Source organism: Alligator mississippiensis, chromosome 1, assembly GCF_030867095.1.
Source record: "Alligator mississippiensis isolate rAllMis1 chromosome 1, rAllMis1, whole genome shotgun sequence".
In the NCBI taxonomy this organism is placed as follows: Eukaryota; Metazoa; Chordata; order Crocodylia; family Alligatoridae; genus Alligator; species Alligator mississippiensis.
This window is the reverse complement of record NC_081824.1, coordinates 159890100-159907745: the sequence shown is the minus strand read 5'-3', so window position 1 is coordinate 159907745 and position 17646 is coordinate 159890100. Positions and strand designations below refer to the sequence as shown.

The 17646-nt window shown below is 41.7% G+C and overlaps 1 protein-coding gene across 3 annotated transcripts in view; it reads left to right on the top strand.

The window, feature by feature from the left end:
• The window catches only part of AKT3 (AKT serine/threonine kinase 3), a 275223-nt gene that overhangs the window by 211804 nt on the left and 45773 nt on the right, over positions 1–17646 (top strand). For all 3 annotated transcript variants that reach the window (XR_009456103.1, XM_059715991.1, XM_059715995.1), the window contains 2 exons: positions 5764–5886; positions 7932–8060. Coding sequence is in view for 2 of the 3 variants with exons in the window: in XM_059715991.1 (XP_059571974.1) it covers positions 5764–5886; positions 7932–8060 (252 nt within the window). In the remaining variant the exon portion in view is untranslated. The remainder of the gene's footprint in view (positions 1–5763; positions 5887–7931; positions 8061–17646) is intronic.

Below are 17646 nucleotides of genomic sequence, written 5' to 3'. Positions count from 1 at the left end.
CCATGTAGCCTAACCCACAATCCTTCTACTTCCTCAGCCTTGGATTCTGTCTTGATGAGGGTTGATGTATATTGCTCACTGACATAAAGTGCAACCCCCCCCCTTTCTTCCCCGACCTGTCCTTTCTATACAATCTATAGCCCTCAATATGTACCGCCCAGTCATGGGATGAATCCCACCAGGTCTCTGTTAGCCCCACTAAGTCATAGGTGTTTAGTGCAAGCAGGAGCGCTAGTTCATCCTGCTCGTTCCCCATGCTCCTAGCATTAGTATATAGGCACTTGAGCCCTGCGACTGGTGCCTTTGCTGCCCCCCCGCTCCCAGTCCCATGGGGCCCATTGTTTCTTACCTTCTTGTTCCTTACCTGTTCTGTTGTGCTGGCCTCCCCATGGCTTTCAGGTTCCCAATGTTCTCCTTCTTCAGGCTGGGCTGTCCTTGTGGGTGCCACATGGTTTGGTGGTCCACAGCTTCCCCTGCCCTCGTACTCCCCTCCCCCCGATGAGCCTAGTTTAAAGCCCGCCGGAGGAGATCCACCAACCTAGAAGAAAACACATGCTTACCTTTGGGGGACAGGTGAAGCCCATCCCAGCTGAGCATGTCCCTCGTCGTGATGTGCGGGTCATGGTCCAGGAAGCCGAAGCCTGCCTCGAGACACCACTGCCGAAGCCGCCAGTTGGTCTCTCTGATGCAGTTCTCCTGCCGTCTTCCTCGTCCGGTCACTGGTAGGATGGAAGAGAAAACCACCTGGGCACCGAACTCCTTCAGCACGCCGCCCAGAGCACAGTAGTCCGCCATCAAGTGATCGGGGGTTCTCCTGGCCGCATCATTAGTACCCACATGGACTAGGACCATGGGGTAATAATAGGTGGGCTTGATCCTGGCCTGGATTACCTCCGTCACATCCCGAATCTTTGCTCCAGGGAGGCAGCATATCTCTCGTGCCGAGGGGTCCTGGCGACAGATGGGTCCTTCCGTACCTCTCAGGATGGAGTCTCCTATGACGAGCAGTCGTCGCCTCCTCCTCTGGGTCATCGTGGATCTCTTGATCTGTTTGGGGTGTGAAGAACGTGGTGTTTCTTCTTGCCCAAGGGTGTCCTCCTCCCCTTCCATCTCCTGCAGGGTCGCCAGGGCCTCGTACCTGTTCACCAGTTGGACTGGAGAAGCTGGTACCGGTTCACTGCGTGCCGCTCCGGTCCTGGCTGTGACCGTCTGCCACTCTGCTGTGGAGGGTATTCCCTGGGGTGCTTCTTCCTTGGGTGCCTGGGCCTGCAGGGAAAGGAAGTAACTGTCAATTTCATCCTCCGCCTCCCTGATCCCCCTCAGCCTGCTAACCTCCTCCCGGAGCTCCCTCACCTGCGCCTCCAGAGCCCTAAGACGGGCACCTGCTGGACAGGTGTGGGGGCCCCCAATCTCTGCTCCACCCGGCCCTGCTGGGGATACCCCACAGGCCAGGAGGTAGGGGGACACCGGCCCCCCCATGGGCTCTGTCTGGGTGGAGGCCTCAGACCTGCCCCTGGTAGCCTTGTCCCCCTGGGCAGAGGCCCTAGCAGTACTCCTCGTACACACCATTCTACAAGCTGTTGTTTATAGACCTGCGCGGTGTCTACATCCTACCCCTACAGGAGTCCCACTCCTGGCCCTCCTGTCCCGCCCTCCGGTGCGAACGCCCGCGCAAACGCCGGCGTGCTCTTACGGAGCGCCCCTGTTTGCGCGCTCTGTTCGCGCCGCGCGGCTCCCTACCGGCTCAGCTATATGGGACCCGGGGGGCTTCCCTTCCGGATCCGGCTCAGCTGCGCCGGGTCCCTCCGCCCCACTTACCTTCGGGGGATCAGCTGCTGCTGCCCCCGCTGCCGATTCCTCTGTTGTTGCTGCTGCCGCCACCGCCTCCGGTCAGTTGGTTGGTAAGCAGGGCACACGTGCGTGCGGGACACACGTGTGCTGCCTCCTCTCCTTCCCGCTGCTGGTTCCCGAGTGCTGGGAACTACGTCACTCCGTGGCTTTAAAGCCCGCGGTTTGAATTACCCGCCCCGCTCCAACGGCCAATCAGGTGCCCCAGTCTACCCGGAAGTGCCTGCCGGCAGTTCTGCCTCTACGCTCCCCCGCTGGGGGGATCCGCTGCCACAGGAGCCTGCTCCCCCAAGGGTTAGCCCCGGGGGTGCCCCCTGGCCTGGGGGGACAGTCCCCTTCCTAGCCCTCCCTGTTTGCGCGCTCTGTTCACGCCGCGCGGCTCCCTACCAGCTCAGCTATATGGGACCCGGGGGGCTTCCCCTCCGGATCCGGCTCAGCTGCACTGGGTCCCTCCGCCCCACTTACCTTCGGGGGATCAGCTGCTGCTGCCCCCGCTGCCGATTCCTCTGTTGTTGCTGCTGCCGCCGCCGCCTCCGGTCAGTTGGTTGTTAAGAAGGGCACACGTGCGTGCGGGACACACGTGTGCTGCCTCCTCTCCTTCCCGCTGCTGGTTCCCGAAAATGCATCAGTTCTGCCTGAACTAAGTTTATGGGTAACTCTAATAATTTGCTTATATGCTAATTTTGCCGCTCATTTCCATTTCAGGAAGAGCAGAATCTAACAGTAAGAAGGGGAGGATAGAAGTTGGAGGGGCAGAGGGTGAGGGGGCTACCTGACCCTCCAGATTTATTTTCCCTGCTGTAGCAGTGGCAGGGGGTAAATTCAAGGCAAACCTCCAAAATTCAGTTTTATACCTGGAAAATTATAACAAACTAGCAAATTGCCTATCAAGAATGACAGATACTTTTGAATAACAAAAACAGAAAAAAGACTGCCTCTCCCCCCCCCCCCCCCATGCTGTCATGGTGGTGCTCTGCCATCTCTGAGGAACAGGGCCAGGGGAGGGGAAGATGAGGCCAGCAGTGCTGGCCTAGTCCCCCTCCTCCATCCCCTCCGTCCCCATCGTCATGGCAGCGCTCTGCCGCCTCCTGTCTGTAACATTCTTGGAGCACTCTGATTGTTTCTGTAATCAATCAAAGTGCTCCAACAGTGTTACAGACAGAGACCAATGGACTAAGCCCTTTATTATATTAAAACGTGTATGTTTTCTGTTTCCTGTTAACTGCTGAATATCATTCTGGCTATTATAGTTCTATTTTTTCCTTGTACTCCTCTATCTGTCTAAATCCATTTGTTGACTCTTATTTTATTCTTTAGATTGTGAACTTTATGGGGTAGGGGCTCTCTGTTTGTCTTTGTACAGCACCTAGCACCATGGAGTCCTGGCCTTGTGGGCAGGACTCAAAAACAATAGTGCAAAATATTTGATGACACTATAAATGGGAGACTGCAGGAAAAAAAAAACCTGTTTATTGCACGTGTGGTTGACAGTTGATCTAGTGCTCACTGAACTTTAGGGGAGGGTATGGCAATGGCAAACAGTAAACTACACGTTTCTGTTGTTTATGGCATGGTTTGTCACTTATAAGATCTCATTTAATTATGAACCAGAATATCGAATCTTATACATTTCTAAAACTGTCCGAATTAATTTTCAGTTCAGCTGTATATGGGTAGACTTTTGGACATTTTAAGCCAAGAGAATATTATGATAATATGAGCATGCTTTTTGCATCTAATTCTCAGGGACTGATATAGTTGTGAGTGTTTGGATGAAGTGAATTTGGGACCTTTTAGTACAAACCCAGTTACTAGTTCCTAGACTACTTTTTTTGAGCTTAGAGTGCTTTTTTCAGACTTGATCCTGGAAGTAGCCTGATTTGGGAACTCATGACGTTCTGGCAACCATAGAACTATTGCTAGTGTTTTATAATGGTATTTGACCAACATGTTTTGAATAGGAGGAAAAGAAGGGGTTTTAAAACAAATTATTTTATTCAAATTAGATTATCATCTCTTGCCAGTTTAGATTAGAATGTTTGTGCTCACCTTGAGGTGAGCCGTTCCTCAGATTCTTCTGAGCTTTCAGAATTGTCTGAGTGATTTCACTGCTTGACTGCTGGACCATGCTAATGATGGTCAGATGGAAAAGTTTAATATTCTCTTGTACACAGACATCCACATAGGGATATCTAGATGTGAGAGAAAGGTGCATAATTTTTATGAAATGTATATTTGTCAAATTTATAAAAAGTGGTTTGTAAAGCAGAATAAAATCTCCTTATATTGAATTACTATAAGAATCCTTAAAAAAAACGCTTTTAAATATAATATCTTTGATTCCCATTTCCCTGGGACAAGATCAGAACTAACATATAAACATACTTAAGTGTATTTCAGTATTAGAATATAGGCAAATTAGAATTCTTATCCAACAGTATTTGCATTAGAAATATCAGTTATACGTATCTGTGGAACACTGAGTGGAAAACCTTAAAAACAATTCACTTTAAAAACCATCCTAATATAGTCTATCATCTTTTTATTCCCTAGTTTTGTTATATGAGGTTACTGTATAAAAATAAACTCTTAGTTCCTTAGCTCATATATTTCTTATGTTTATTTCATATCTGATGTGTCATTAGTATCAGTGTAGAATGTCATATTTTTCCACACTAAAAGTAATTTTGCTGTCATGAATGGAGCTTGAGGTGGGAAATAAGCAGCAGAAACAGTTGAAACACCTAGGGAACAAAGTTTCTGTTTTCATGCAAACGTATCTAACAATTTTGTACAGGATGTTCTGGGCGTGGAGAAAGAGAGTAAAATAAGCAAGATAGAGAAACACAAAAAATGATAATTTCTTTTTTAGCCAAAATTGTCCTTGGCTGTGTTTTTTCAGTTTTCCATGAAGCACCCACACCTACAAATATAGTTAGATGGGTTTAGTATAGTGTGCTTTTCAATTTAAAAGCGGAAAAAACCCACATCTTATTTAAAGTATAATTGTAAGGAGAGAGCTGATTAAAATGTTTGTTGTAGCACTTAACAGAATGTTAATTTAATATTTGAAGAGTCCATAAGATGAAAATATCTGCAAGAATGCATTTTCAAATACATTTTATTTCCATGTGCAGCACTTCATTAATTTGTAATAATTCCTGAATTTCAGCCTGGCGGGGACCGCACTGTTTCTGGTTCCAGATTAACACATTAATCATGGCTTTAGTGACTGAGATTTTTCTCTCAATATCTGATATTTGAAATAGTATCATAAAGTCCTGAGTGTGACACAGAAAAAGAGTATCAAATCCAAGAAATATATACTGTGTTGCATATCAAATTAATATTAATATTACAGATTGTTTCGGTGATTTTTTTTTAAATTAATCCTAAAAGAAGCATATGACATTTAAAAAATGCTAAAAATGCATGGGCATGTTGAATTTGTTGTTTACCTGTTTGGTTAGTATCCAGCTAGGGAGAGAGCATTTTCTCAGTTCAAAGGTAAAATCAGCCAGTTAACCAGAACTTAAAGCAATACCTGTGTTCAGATCTTCTACTGATAAGTCTCAGCAACTAAATATGAATATGAGGGAGGGGCAAAAGAAAGTGTACAGGATGGTGCTGTTGCATACTTTTCTTTTCCTCTGGTAACTGAAGGTTAAATGGGTAGCAAGCAGAATGCCTTAAACAAGATTGGTATATTGATTAAAACGCTGATTTAACAGCTCGCTTTCTCCCCTTGGAAACCTGGAAAAGATAAGCCAGCTGCTGTCTAAGAGTGCTGAGTGTCCACTGAGAGTACACTATCTATCATCACAATATGGTGATGAGAGGTGTTTTATGTTTGTGTTAATTTCCCCCACTAAATCAGTAATTATTACAATCCTGTCCCTGCTGTTTACCCCGCAGCTGTTTTTCCATTTGTCGAGAGAGCGGGTGTTCTCTGAGGACCGCACACGCTTCTATGGTGCAGAAATTGTCTCTGCTTTGGACTATCTGCATTCTGGGAAGATTGTGTACCGTGATCTCAAGGTAAGAAAAAAAAAAGTAATCACATTTTTGTTTTTGCAGAGACTATTGGGACAAGCACAAAGTAATTACAAAGTTGCATGGTTTGGAGAAAAGAAGAGTTGATGGGAGGAAAAATGATGTCTTCAGTTTAAATTCTATACATTGCTGAAGATCCAGTTTTATACAATAATCTGTATGCACTGTAGTTCTTTTAATCTAATTACTTAGTACAAACAAGATGATGCTTGTGGATGATGCCCATCAAGCAAATTTGCATATTGCAGTTGTTCTTCATTATTTTTAATTTGAATCACAAAAACAACTGTGTCAAAATAAAAAGTATATTACTTAACCTTAATCTATAAATTCTACCTACCTATGTCACTAAAAATAGTACATTCCTGCCATGTTCAGAGACTTTTGCAATGGTTCAGAATAGTGATATATTAGGACTGGAGTCTCAGCCACGAAAGTCTTCTGTTTTTATATATTTAACACCATATATTTAAGGCATACTAATCTGAAACTCCTTCTATGCCAAATATATCAAAGGACACCTGAAGATTTTGCTTCAGGTGTCTGTACCCAATCTACTGTGGTACAATAGGATCAAATTCCCTGGGGGCCTTCCTAGATTCTGCAGCAACAATCTTTACTTTCATGCAACAAGAATGACTACATTCTTAAATTTTATCTTCATGAAATAGTCTTTTTTCCCATATAGGGAAAACACATTTTCAGTTGTACTCAAGCGGTATACTTTGGTTAATTCACCCTTGTTTGTTGAAGAGGACAAGGCAGTTGCAGATCAATCACAGACGAGCAGGAAAATAGAAGACACCTGGGCATTGCAAAGTGGCAAAATCTGTTGTATTAACGTGGAATTCCATGCCTTCTTGGAAAAACGTCAGAGTTCATGGTTGAGGAATTGTGAAGTTCACAGAGTCTTGGTTAATATGAATAAGATAATTTACACCTCTGAATTGTTGTTTTAGATTTATTCAGTCTCAGGAAGACAAAACTATGGTGGCATTTGGCTCTTGTTTTCAAGATTTTATTTTTGTTGTTAAAAGACAGAATGCCAGTTTAAGCACAGCTCTTTCGCAAAGGATATATAGAATCCTGATTACTGTATACTTGAAATACACTAGAGTTCTATTGAACTTAAATTTGTGTTATCAGTAGGTCACAAATGTTGAATCTGCATTTTCAGTACACATTTTCTATCAAGCACAAGATAGTATATTGCAAAATGTTATTTAGAAGTATATTTGTTTTGCTGTATCTGATATATTTGTAATGTCCTTAGATAGAATCATTATCTGAGAAAAAGCTTTTGGGAGCCTAATATTAGCCATTACTCTTAGGTACCAGTTTTCATTCTGGTTTCTTAAATGTTTCAAAATTGAAAATAAGGAAAGCAGGACTTGACACCTGAAAATCACTTTTATGGGCCTGAGCTACAAGTTATTCATAGAGGATATATATAAAATGTTGCCAAATGGCAGTACTATGATGTTGGCAGCGAGTCTTCTGACTGTGAGTCTTGAAAGTGTTTAGAGGTGTTCTTAATTTCTTTCGGTAGAAAGAAGCTTTGAGAAAAACTCACCTAAAGTATGTCATAGAACTTCCCTAGTGCTGAGGGCACAGCCAAGAAGCACGCTACTGACCCAGTCCTGCTCTGAACAGCTTAATCCTGGAAGTTAGGCAATCCAACCACTGTGTGGGCATGCCTCACTGCTGCTCTCAATCATGCTGGAGTCAGAGCTTGAGAGTGCCTCTGGGGGCCATGCCCAAGATGGCTTCACCACCTCATTTCTGGATTTGGTACATGAAGAGCAAGCACGGTTTGCATGCCTCTGCTGCTTGGTGGTGTGCTCAGGAGTGCCAAAGATAATGTAGACATACCCATGCATTCCATCAAATGAGCTATGCAGACACAGTGGCAAAGACAGTACATACTGTTAGTTTGTAAATATAGCTTATGGAGTTTTTTTATTGATATGCTGTATGGTTCTTTTAAAAAATAATAAAGGATCAATTGCTTTGTTCTTTCTAATGTGCAGTTAGAAAATCTAATGTTGGATAAAGATGGCCACATAAAAATTACAGATTTTGGACTTTGCAAAGAAGGGATCACAGATGCAGCTACTATGAAAACATTCTGTGGTACTCCAGAATACCTAGCTCCAGAGGTATGATTTAGAATATACATTTTCTGTACCATATAAAATGTTTAGCTTTTAATTGATTGCATGGTATTTGGGTGATCAGAACTTCTATTATAACGAAGCACTGGCAGTATAATAGATTTTTATTGTTATTACTATTGGTATAATTTTCATTCCAGAATTTTTTACACCAGTGATACTTTCTTTTATTTAAATTTGTGCCTATTATTTGTGGTGAAATATTGTAACTTATCTTTAATCTACTACTGAAATATTAAAAACAACATTCTTCTCTTTATCAGGGGTATAGTTTTGAGATTTGGAAGATACCTGCTCTTTCTAATTTCTTGTTCTTTGGTAGATTTACAGGAAAATAGGCTTTTCTTTCTTAGGACTTTTGCTGTTATCACCATTTAATTTTCAACTGATGTTTATTCTCAAACAGCACAATGTAGATTATTCTGATAACATAGAAGGAAGGTATACCTCAGGTGAAAAAAATAAGACGTACAGCCCTTTCTCTACTTCTGAGAAAAGAACAAAAAAAATCTTCTTTTTACTTTGTGCAGTGTTTCACTTTCCACAGACCACTAAAGACAATAAGAAGTAAAATACTTCAAAAAGTTATTGCAGGGGAATAGTATAAACTTTGTAGTTTTTAAAAGCAGTTCAGCTTCTTAAGGGGCTCTGGTTCCTAAAGAACAAATGACTAATAATATCTTTGGATTCTGCCTTCCCTAACAGGATATCTAGGCAGAAAAATGTACTTTCATTTACTTTGGTTGTTTGTGTAATTGTCAAGTTACAGCAGCTAAGTAAGAGTACATCTGTGGGGTACGGTGCTCTTTGTTACCAGTATGCTGTTAGAGGCTAAGAAAAAATGTTTAAGGCTCTGATTAAGAAAAGTCTGAACTTTGTCCCCCATTTTATGACCAAGCCAAAAGACACTTTGGCCACTGTCAGCACAGTGCTGGAACTTTGTTGGATGCTTGGACATCATGGCAAGCTCATTGTCATGCATGTCTTAGTAAGAGGGGAAATAGTAGAACACTTTAAAACTCTTCATGAGTGCCGTAGAAATGAATGGACACTTATCCAAAGAAACATCCAGAATCCTTATTTTAAAGATTAGCAAAAATGCCTAAAAATTGTTTAGTCCATTGCTAATGGGAACCACAGATCAGTCAATATGGCTGATTTTTATTATCAGCATTATTCATGATGATGTCATCTAGCCATCGGATTATATTCACTGTCCCAAGGTCAGTCACACATCGGTGATGAAAATCTGATTTATTTGTCTCATCATGACACCAGCTGAAATCAAGAAAATCTGAAGGCATCAGTTGATATGACATAGCTGGTTGGCCAATACCTTCTCGATGAAAAGCTGAAGGGGGGAGATATATACTGTAACTGGCAAAATCAACAATGTCAGCTGAAGAGGACTGACAGTTTTCTCCAGCAACTGTCCTGTTTTCTCATGATTGGCGTTTGTGGTTGAAATTCAATGAGAAAAAAAAGTTAGTCTTTACCTTCTGTGCCCATGGATACAAATAGCTGTGTCCAACTCACCATAATTGATCCACAGTTCACTGCAGCAGCATATTCATCACAGAGAAAAAAAATTCTTTTATTTCAAATGGGGATGGCCTGCATTTTAACCATGGTAAAACAATTTAACATCCAAAGCAATTCTGCCATGTGCAGATTTACCAAAGTTATGGCAGAGGCATAATATTTCTTTTGTGTTTTTTTAAATGTATGCTGCAATCAACTGGAATTGTATCAGGGCATCTGCCAGTTGTGCTTTGGTAATATTTCTTCTTGCTATGTCCCTCTCAAACTATCTGTCAGTCCCGGTGACCATTTTAGAGCAAAGATGGAGAAAAAAGAGAGAGTTTTTGCATTAGTCTGGTTTGTGAACAAAAACACTTTTATAACACTCCAGTCCATCAGTGATAAGAGTGATTACTACCATTATGCCAAGGAGCCCTAGTAACGAATGAGAACTTGTCTATTTTAGTTGCCAGAAAAACAGAAAATGATTCCTGACTCTAAGATCTGGGCTGGAATACACATGTTTTGTAGGTTGGCTACTGGTAACAGGCAAGAGACAGATCTACAGCTTGATCTTTTATTGTTTACACCTCTGAAGTACAAGAATAAACACTTATCCAAATGTCCAGTTGTTTACCTGGGACAATACCTGGGAATCTACCAATATAGATTCTCATCTCTATCTCCTAGGGAGATTTAGGAAGAAGGAGGAGGATATCTTGTAGATTGAACGCAGGTCATCTTGGATTTGTTGAATGCTCCAATTTTCCGTCTGGTCTATACTGTTTATTTACACATGGCTTACTCTGATACACATCCTCTGATTGGTTAAATCAGATCTCTTTGTTTCAGTGAGACTTTGGAAACCAGATTGAGTCAGTTTTTCTGTGGCCTGGAAAGGTTTCAGTTACATGGGATTTATGTTCTTGTTAAATTTAGAGTTCTTGGTAGACAGGATTCCTTACCTTGTTCCTTCACCATTTTGACATATCACTTGTCAGTGTCCTCTTTTCTTTTCACCTTTTTTTATAGTCATCACTAATGGAACTTCTTTTTTACAACTAATTTAAGAAACTTAATACATATATACCTATTATGGCAAAAACAACATCTAATGCATTTGGTTGCATCAGTTCCTACTACTAAATGTTTTATGCCAAAGCTATAATATATGATGTTTGGATTAACTATTTTAATGTCTTCTTTTATTATATCTCTTCTCAGGCCTTGTGCTTTTATTCAACTAGTTTTATTACTACTAGTTTGGCTGGATATGTTAATTACTTTGTTTTACTTTGCTGACCAAGCTAGCTGCAGTCACTAGGTAGGGCATTCTGATTTAGCCACATTTCTGTAGCTTGAACCCCTTAAAGATGGCCAAGGCTGGCAAAACAGCAGTACTTGGGGTGAGGTGGGCATGCTTTGAGGTAAGGTGGGCACACTAGTAGGGAGCAAAAGACTGCAGCAAGACCTGGATAGGTTGCAGGGGTGGGCTAACAAAAACAGGATGCGTTTCAGTACTGACAAGTGCAGGGTGCTGCACTTGGGCAGTAGTAACCAGCAGCACACTTATAAGATGGGAAACTCCCTTCTTGAGAGCACAGAGGCAGAAAGGGATCGTGGAGTCATCAATGACTCCAAGATGAACATGGGCCGACAATGCGAGGTCACGGTCGGCAGGGCTAACCGGACCCTATCGTGCACCCACAGGTGCATCTCAAGTAGGTCCAAGGACATGATCCTCCCCCTCTACACGACACTGGTCAGGCCGCAGCTGGAGTACTGTGTCCAGTTCTGGGCACCCCACTTCAAGAGGGATGTGGACAACATTGAGAGGGTCCAGAGGAGGGCCACCCGCATAATCCGGGGACAGCAGGGCAGACCCTACAGTGAGAGGCTATGGGACCTGAACCTGTTCAGCCTTCACAAGAGAAGGCTGAGGGGGGACCTGGTAACCATCTATAAACTCACTAGGGGGGACCAGAAGGGTTTGGGGGAAACCTTGTTTCCCCTAGTGCCCCCTGGGATAACAAGGAATAACGGCCACAAGTTGTTGGAGAGTAGGTTTAGATTAGACATCCGTAAGAACTACTTCACAGTCAGGGCGGCTAGGATCTGGAACCGACTTCCAAGGGAAGTGGTGCTGGCTCCTACCCTGGGGGTCTTTAAGAAGCGGCTTGATGCCTACCTGACTGTGGTCATTTGAGCCCAGTTTTCCTCCTGCCCAGGCAGGGAGTCAGACTTGAAGATCTACGAGGTCCCTTCCGACCCTACTTCTATGATTCTATGATACATACAAGACAATAAAGAAAAAGCAACAGAATTGATACCGGGGACCACAAAAAAACAGTTGGTCAATAATGAGAATGGTCTGGTGGTGAGAGCGGGGTTCTTTACTTAGAGTGTCTCTGAGAGCTGTTCTATTTAAAGCGCCCAGAGCATCTCATGTATCAGTGTCCCTGCACTTCAAAATGGCAGGGACGCTTTATCTAAAGCTCATCGTACAAGCTTTGGTTAAAGCACCCCTGCTGCCATTTTGAAGCAAGGGGACACTAATACACGAGACATGGCGGCTGGCTGGAGTATGGCAATTATCATGCTCCAGCAAACTCAATTCATTGAGTCTGTTCTGATGCATTATAATTACAGTGTGTTGGAGCAGCCTCCCAGCTTGTGTACAGGCACCCAGAATGCCCAGATTTAGGTCTGAATGGTGGCAGGAGGGTGATGATGTCCATTTATGGTAACTCAGAAAGGATGTTATTTATTTAATTTATTTTTAGGAGGGCTTGGGGCATGGAAGATTAAGATGTCTATTGTAGCCATGTTGAACTTGAGCTGGTGTCTAGACATTCCCTAGAAAATATGAGAGAGAGGCAGTTTAAGATTTATTTTTCCCCAGCAGTCCTGATATGTTAGCCATCCCCAGAACATGCTTAGCTTACACTTGACAGCACTGAGCTCAGTACAAGTAATGGCACGCACAGTCATTTTCATTCAGAAAAGTGATGATTCCACTTTGCTTTTGCATAATGGCCACAGGGTTAGAGCATTAACCCAGGAAGTGGGAGACATAGCGTGTAGGCCTTCTTCAGTTCTAAGTGATTCAAACACTCTTACTATGCATAACACTGTCCTGGCCACCAGGCTATAGAAAAATGTTGAATAATACCCTTTGCCTCTCCTGTTCAAGAAAATGGGCCACTATATATGAAAGACTGCAAGAGTCATGAGCCAGTGAGAGAAGGTGCAAGCAAGAAGGGAATTGTTTCTGTTGCCTAGAAGTTAGCACTTGACTAGTGATGGGAAATGAGTTCTGTTCCCTGTTTCCAGGACTTTTTATGCATTTCATATTGTGCTGCCATTGTTTGAAAAATGGCATTGTTTGAAAAACAGTCACCACAGATGAACTGGGATGCAGGTTTTCCCATTTCCAGGAGTACCCTAGTCGCTAGATTCCATATTAAACTCTTACCTGTTCACTCACTCTCCCACTAGCCATCATCACTACAACTAGCATTTTTGTGCTGAATTGAATGCTGTGTGTATGGGTTAGCTGTGCTGTGAGCATGTCTAATGGATAGGAGTCCTACAGGGATTACAGTTTAGCACCAGGGAGTTAGTGCCCAGAACCAGTTTAGATAACAGTGGAGCTTAGGTGGGAATTAGTCACCTAGGTTGGGGCGTGCAGCTTCTTTGGCCCTGCAGACTATAACCAGGGATAGCAGGGATTTTCGTGGACTAGACAACCCACCTCCAGTAGTATTGCAGCAGCTTGTTGGCATGGCTTTTGGAGCTGCTGTGTTGACACAGCTCCAGAACCAAAGGATTAAACCAGGGGTGGACAAAATGCGGCCTGCGGGCCAGATGTGGCCCACCAGCTCATTCTATCTGGCCCACGGGGCCCCTAAAAAATTTAGAAAATTAATATTTATCTACCCCTGGCTGCCTGTCATGCGGCCCTCAGTGGCTTGCCAAAACTCAGTATGCGGCCCTCCGCCCGAAATAATTGCCCGCCCCTGGATTAAACCAAAGACCAAAGCATTGCCACTGCTTGGTCCCCCTTTGCTTTGCCGCTGATTTCGGTTGCCCTTGGCTAGCTTAAGCATGTTTAAAAGCTCACGCTTAAATCCCAGAATAACTTTGAAGTCCAAAATGGAGGCACTGAATGAACAGTTGCCTAATACATGTTGTGTTTGCTGTGGTAGGATCAATCTGGATTGCTCTTTGGAATACAGAGATATCGGCAGTGTCTAAGTAGCAAGCCCCTTGTAATGCTTACAGAACTAGTCTGGATCTGTTTAATAGTCTTTATCTTTGAGCACTTCTGCAAGTTAACCTTTTTCTATATCTGGTTTTGTTTATTGTGCTTCCCCTATGTCTTATTTGCTCAGTACAAATGTAACTCTTTAGATCTGGAATAATCAGTCAAATACATGATTGCTTTCATTTTCTACATACAGATAGCTCAATCTTTGCCTTATCTACTCATGTGTTGGGTTTTTTGTGGTTTTTTTAAAGACTTGAACTTGGATTGTAGGATAATTGAAGCAGTGACTCAGTCTGATTTGCTTTGTGAAGTTCTGTGGAAATCTTTGCTACAATACGAGTAATAAATAGTTGTAATTATTATTCAGACCTGGAACTATTGGAAGATAATTATAAATGAATTTGAAAAAGAGGGAAAATAGTTGTTGAGCTTAAGGTTTACACAATTATTAGCTAACAACTGTTTCAGTCAGACTTCAGACAATATAAAGAGCCTTTAGAGTTGGAGTAGTGCTAACTGGGTTGCATCTACACATGCAGTTAGGATGAAGAAAAACTCTGGCATAGTTCACGCTGGAGTTTATTTCTCGTGACGCAGCATTTACATGTGTGGAAGGGCTGGCTGGGGCATGAGGCAGGCAGCCCCTGCACTGTAGCACCCTCATGTCCCAGCCAGCCCCCGTCACTGTCCACTACATGTGTGTTACAGGGGCCTAGATTACTCCACCTTAGAATAACAGTCTTCCCAGAGGGGTACTATCCTATGGTGGAGTTAATTAATTTACTGTGCCTTAATATGGACACACATGTAGACAGTGACACTTTACTGCAGAGCTAATTAGTTAACTGCAGTAAGCCACATGTGTAGATGCACCCACTGTTAACAGAAATATTGCACAAGGAATTCTTGTTTTACATTTTCTATTATAGTAGTGTAAAAATACAAGAGGGAGACAATGTTCTACTCAGTGATTATAAAAATAAAACACTATTATTAAAAAAAAACTAAGCTTTTCAGAAAAATAAAAAGAGCAAGCAAATAAGGTTTGATTGCATTTAAGAAGGATAAAAAATGTTCAAATATAATGATGTTATATATTGGACTTCAAATTAAAAATTAGTGTTGATCTTGCTGTAAATATTTGCTGTAAATCAGTTGTAATGGTCTAAAAATCATTCAGATCATTTTACCTGAAATCCTTTGGTCCAGTTGGCCCTGCAGGATTGCCTGTGAACGTGGACATGCTGTGCAGTGAGCAACTTGTAAAACCTGTGGCTGTGGAAGCTTACTTTCATTTGCTGTTGTTGGGAAGTACTGATAAATCCTGATCCTGCTGAGTGCTTAATTCTTTTTGCTCTTTGAGATAAGTCTCCGCTTAACAGTATTCTGATTTCCAAGTAGGAATAAAGGAATTCACTGTCTCACAAAGCTGTGCTGGCATATGTATCACAATGGTTTTGCTTTACAAACGGACAGGTCTTAAGAGGTCCCTCTAGTGAGGCAGACAGGTGGAAAAAAAATAGGCTAAACACACATAACTATATACCAGATAGAAATGGCAACAAAGTTAGCTGGGGTCAGAGCTGCAAAATATTTTTGTTTGAGTGGAAAAATAAATGTACTCTTCCAGTGTTCATACCACCTTTATGTTCATTTTCCATTAATATTCAGCCAAATGGAGTTATAAGCAAGAAGGGATGGTTTTTCCTTGTTACTATGGTATCCTTCAGTTCATGAGTATAGACAGAGTTCTGGAATCCCACATCTCCTTCATCCCAATTTGGGGTCTTGGTTTGTACACAGAGGCAGAGGTGGCATTGCTATATCCTTTTAAGAAGCTGCATTGTGTTTTCCTATATTGTCAGCTCCATTGGCTGGTGGGGGGAGAAGCAGAACTCTCCTTCTCAGCTGCCCCTCCTACTTCTCCACCAGAGTCCTTGCACCTCTGTTACTGCTGGACTTCTTTGTTGCTTGTACCCTGCCAGAAAAAAAGCTAAATTGTGCCTACCCTGAGTATAAAACAGGCTCCTTTTCATCTCTCCCACCCCATCTTTCCAGCTCTCCCACCCCATCTTTCCAGCATCAGTTAAGGGTTAGACTTAATTAAGTCAAATGTGTGAACTCTTGTGGCTGGATTTCTGCATTTGCTATGGCTGCCATTGAATAAAGCTATTTAATGCTGTGCTAATTATATAGACTTTCAGCTTTACTGATGAGTTAGCAGTACCTGATCAACTTTCCAATTGTAAAACAGTTTGAAAATCAAATGTAGCTCACATGCAAGACCCAACAAAATTAAAAGTGTTAAGTACATTTTGGCAGTTCACTTTTATTATGCCCAGTCCTCAAATGTACCAGCAGACAATCATCTGAATGTTAGTTATTTTTCACATGCTTATGTGATCACACAAAAAGTACATGCTAAAAAGAAGCAGATGGTGACAGATGGGGAAGGTTGAATAAGGTGGTTTTGGAAACCTAGAGAAATGCACTTCTGTAATAGTGTAAAAATAAAAATTATTTGATCGCCAAGTTAGAACTAACAAAATTGAATTGAAAAAAAAACTTGATTGCAAGAAAGGAAACGAATATACCAATATTCAGTTTGTATTTAGGAAAGTGTAGGCAATATTGTTGTTTCATTCAAGTATAAACTGATATTTTAGAGACCAATTACTAAACCCCCCCTCCCCCAAAAAAAACCAAAAAAAAAAACCACTGCAGGTTTTATTTTTCTTCCTTTTAATTTAAACATGGACCTTTTAAGTTTTCTATTTTCTCACTTGAGCCATGGTTTTGTAGTATCTTTCTTTAATGTATTGGCCAGAGATATTGGTGCTGTTGTAGGCTGAATAAAATATTTTATTTCAGATGTCACTGGAAGGATTTTACCCCCCATATTTTAATATTAAACAAATATACATGTGTTTATATTTGTTGCTACATGTGCATATGTGTAAAATATTTACAACATAAATAGTTTGTTGGACCAACAAACTCTTGAAATTAAAAGTTAAAGCAGTTAAAACAGCATTAATTCTCTGTTGTATAGGAAAATATACCACAGAATAAGTAAAGAAAGCAAATTCACAGGGCATATTTTTGGTTGGTGTACAGCCATTTCTTCATTGAAGTAAATGGAGTGATGACAGTTTGCACAAGTTTAGTTAGTTACTCAGTTAGCTGACATGTCTTGATTAGGTAAGTCCTTAATTTTGTATGTAAATGCAATCTCCAGTATTTGTTTTAATTATTTTAAAAAAATCATTCTTTCATTAGGAAACATCTCTGGCTGAGGTGTATTTGATTTTGAAAACTAAAGAAAATATAAAATGGCCATGAAAAACTTGGGATGCTGTAGGAAATAGATCACTATGAATCCATTCGTAGCATTTAAAGAAGTAGACTGTAGCCTGTGAAAGCTCGTGCCTCTCTGGGCAAGTTAGTCTATAAGATGCCACACTTCCCAGCCTTCTGCCTAAACAAAATAGTGTTGGGGATTGATTCGTGTCACCCATCACATTTTTCTGGATCTGTACTGAACTGCTGCCATGGTGGTACGGAGCACTTTGTTCTCTGGTGATAACTTCTGAATAAGATCCAAACACAGAGTTCGAGTCATTTGAGGAGTCATTAGAATTCTAATGAAATGTTCTTAAAAGTAGGGTTGGCTTTGAAATCTTGACCACTTTCAAGTTTAGTTGATTCTATCCTGCCGAGATATACTGTGGTTCAGTTTCAGTTGGCTTTTTTAATTCATTTAAGTATATTCAGTGCTAT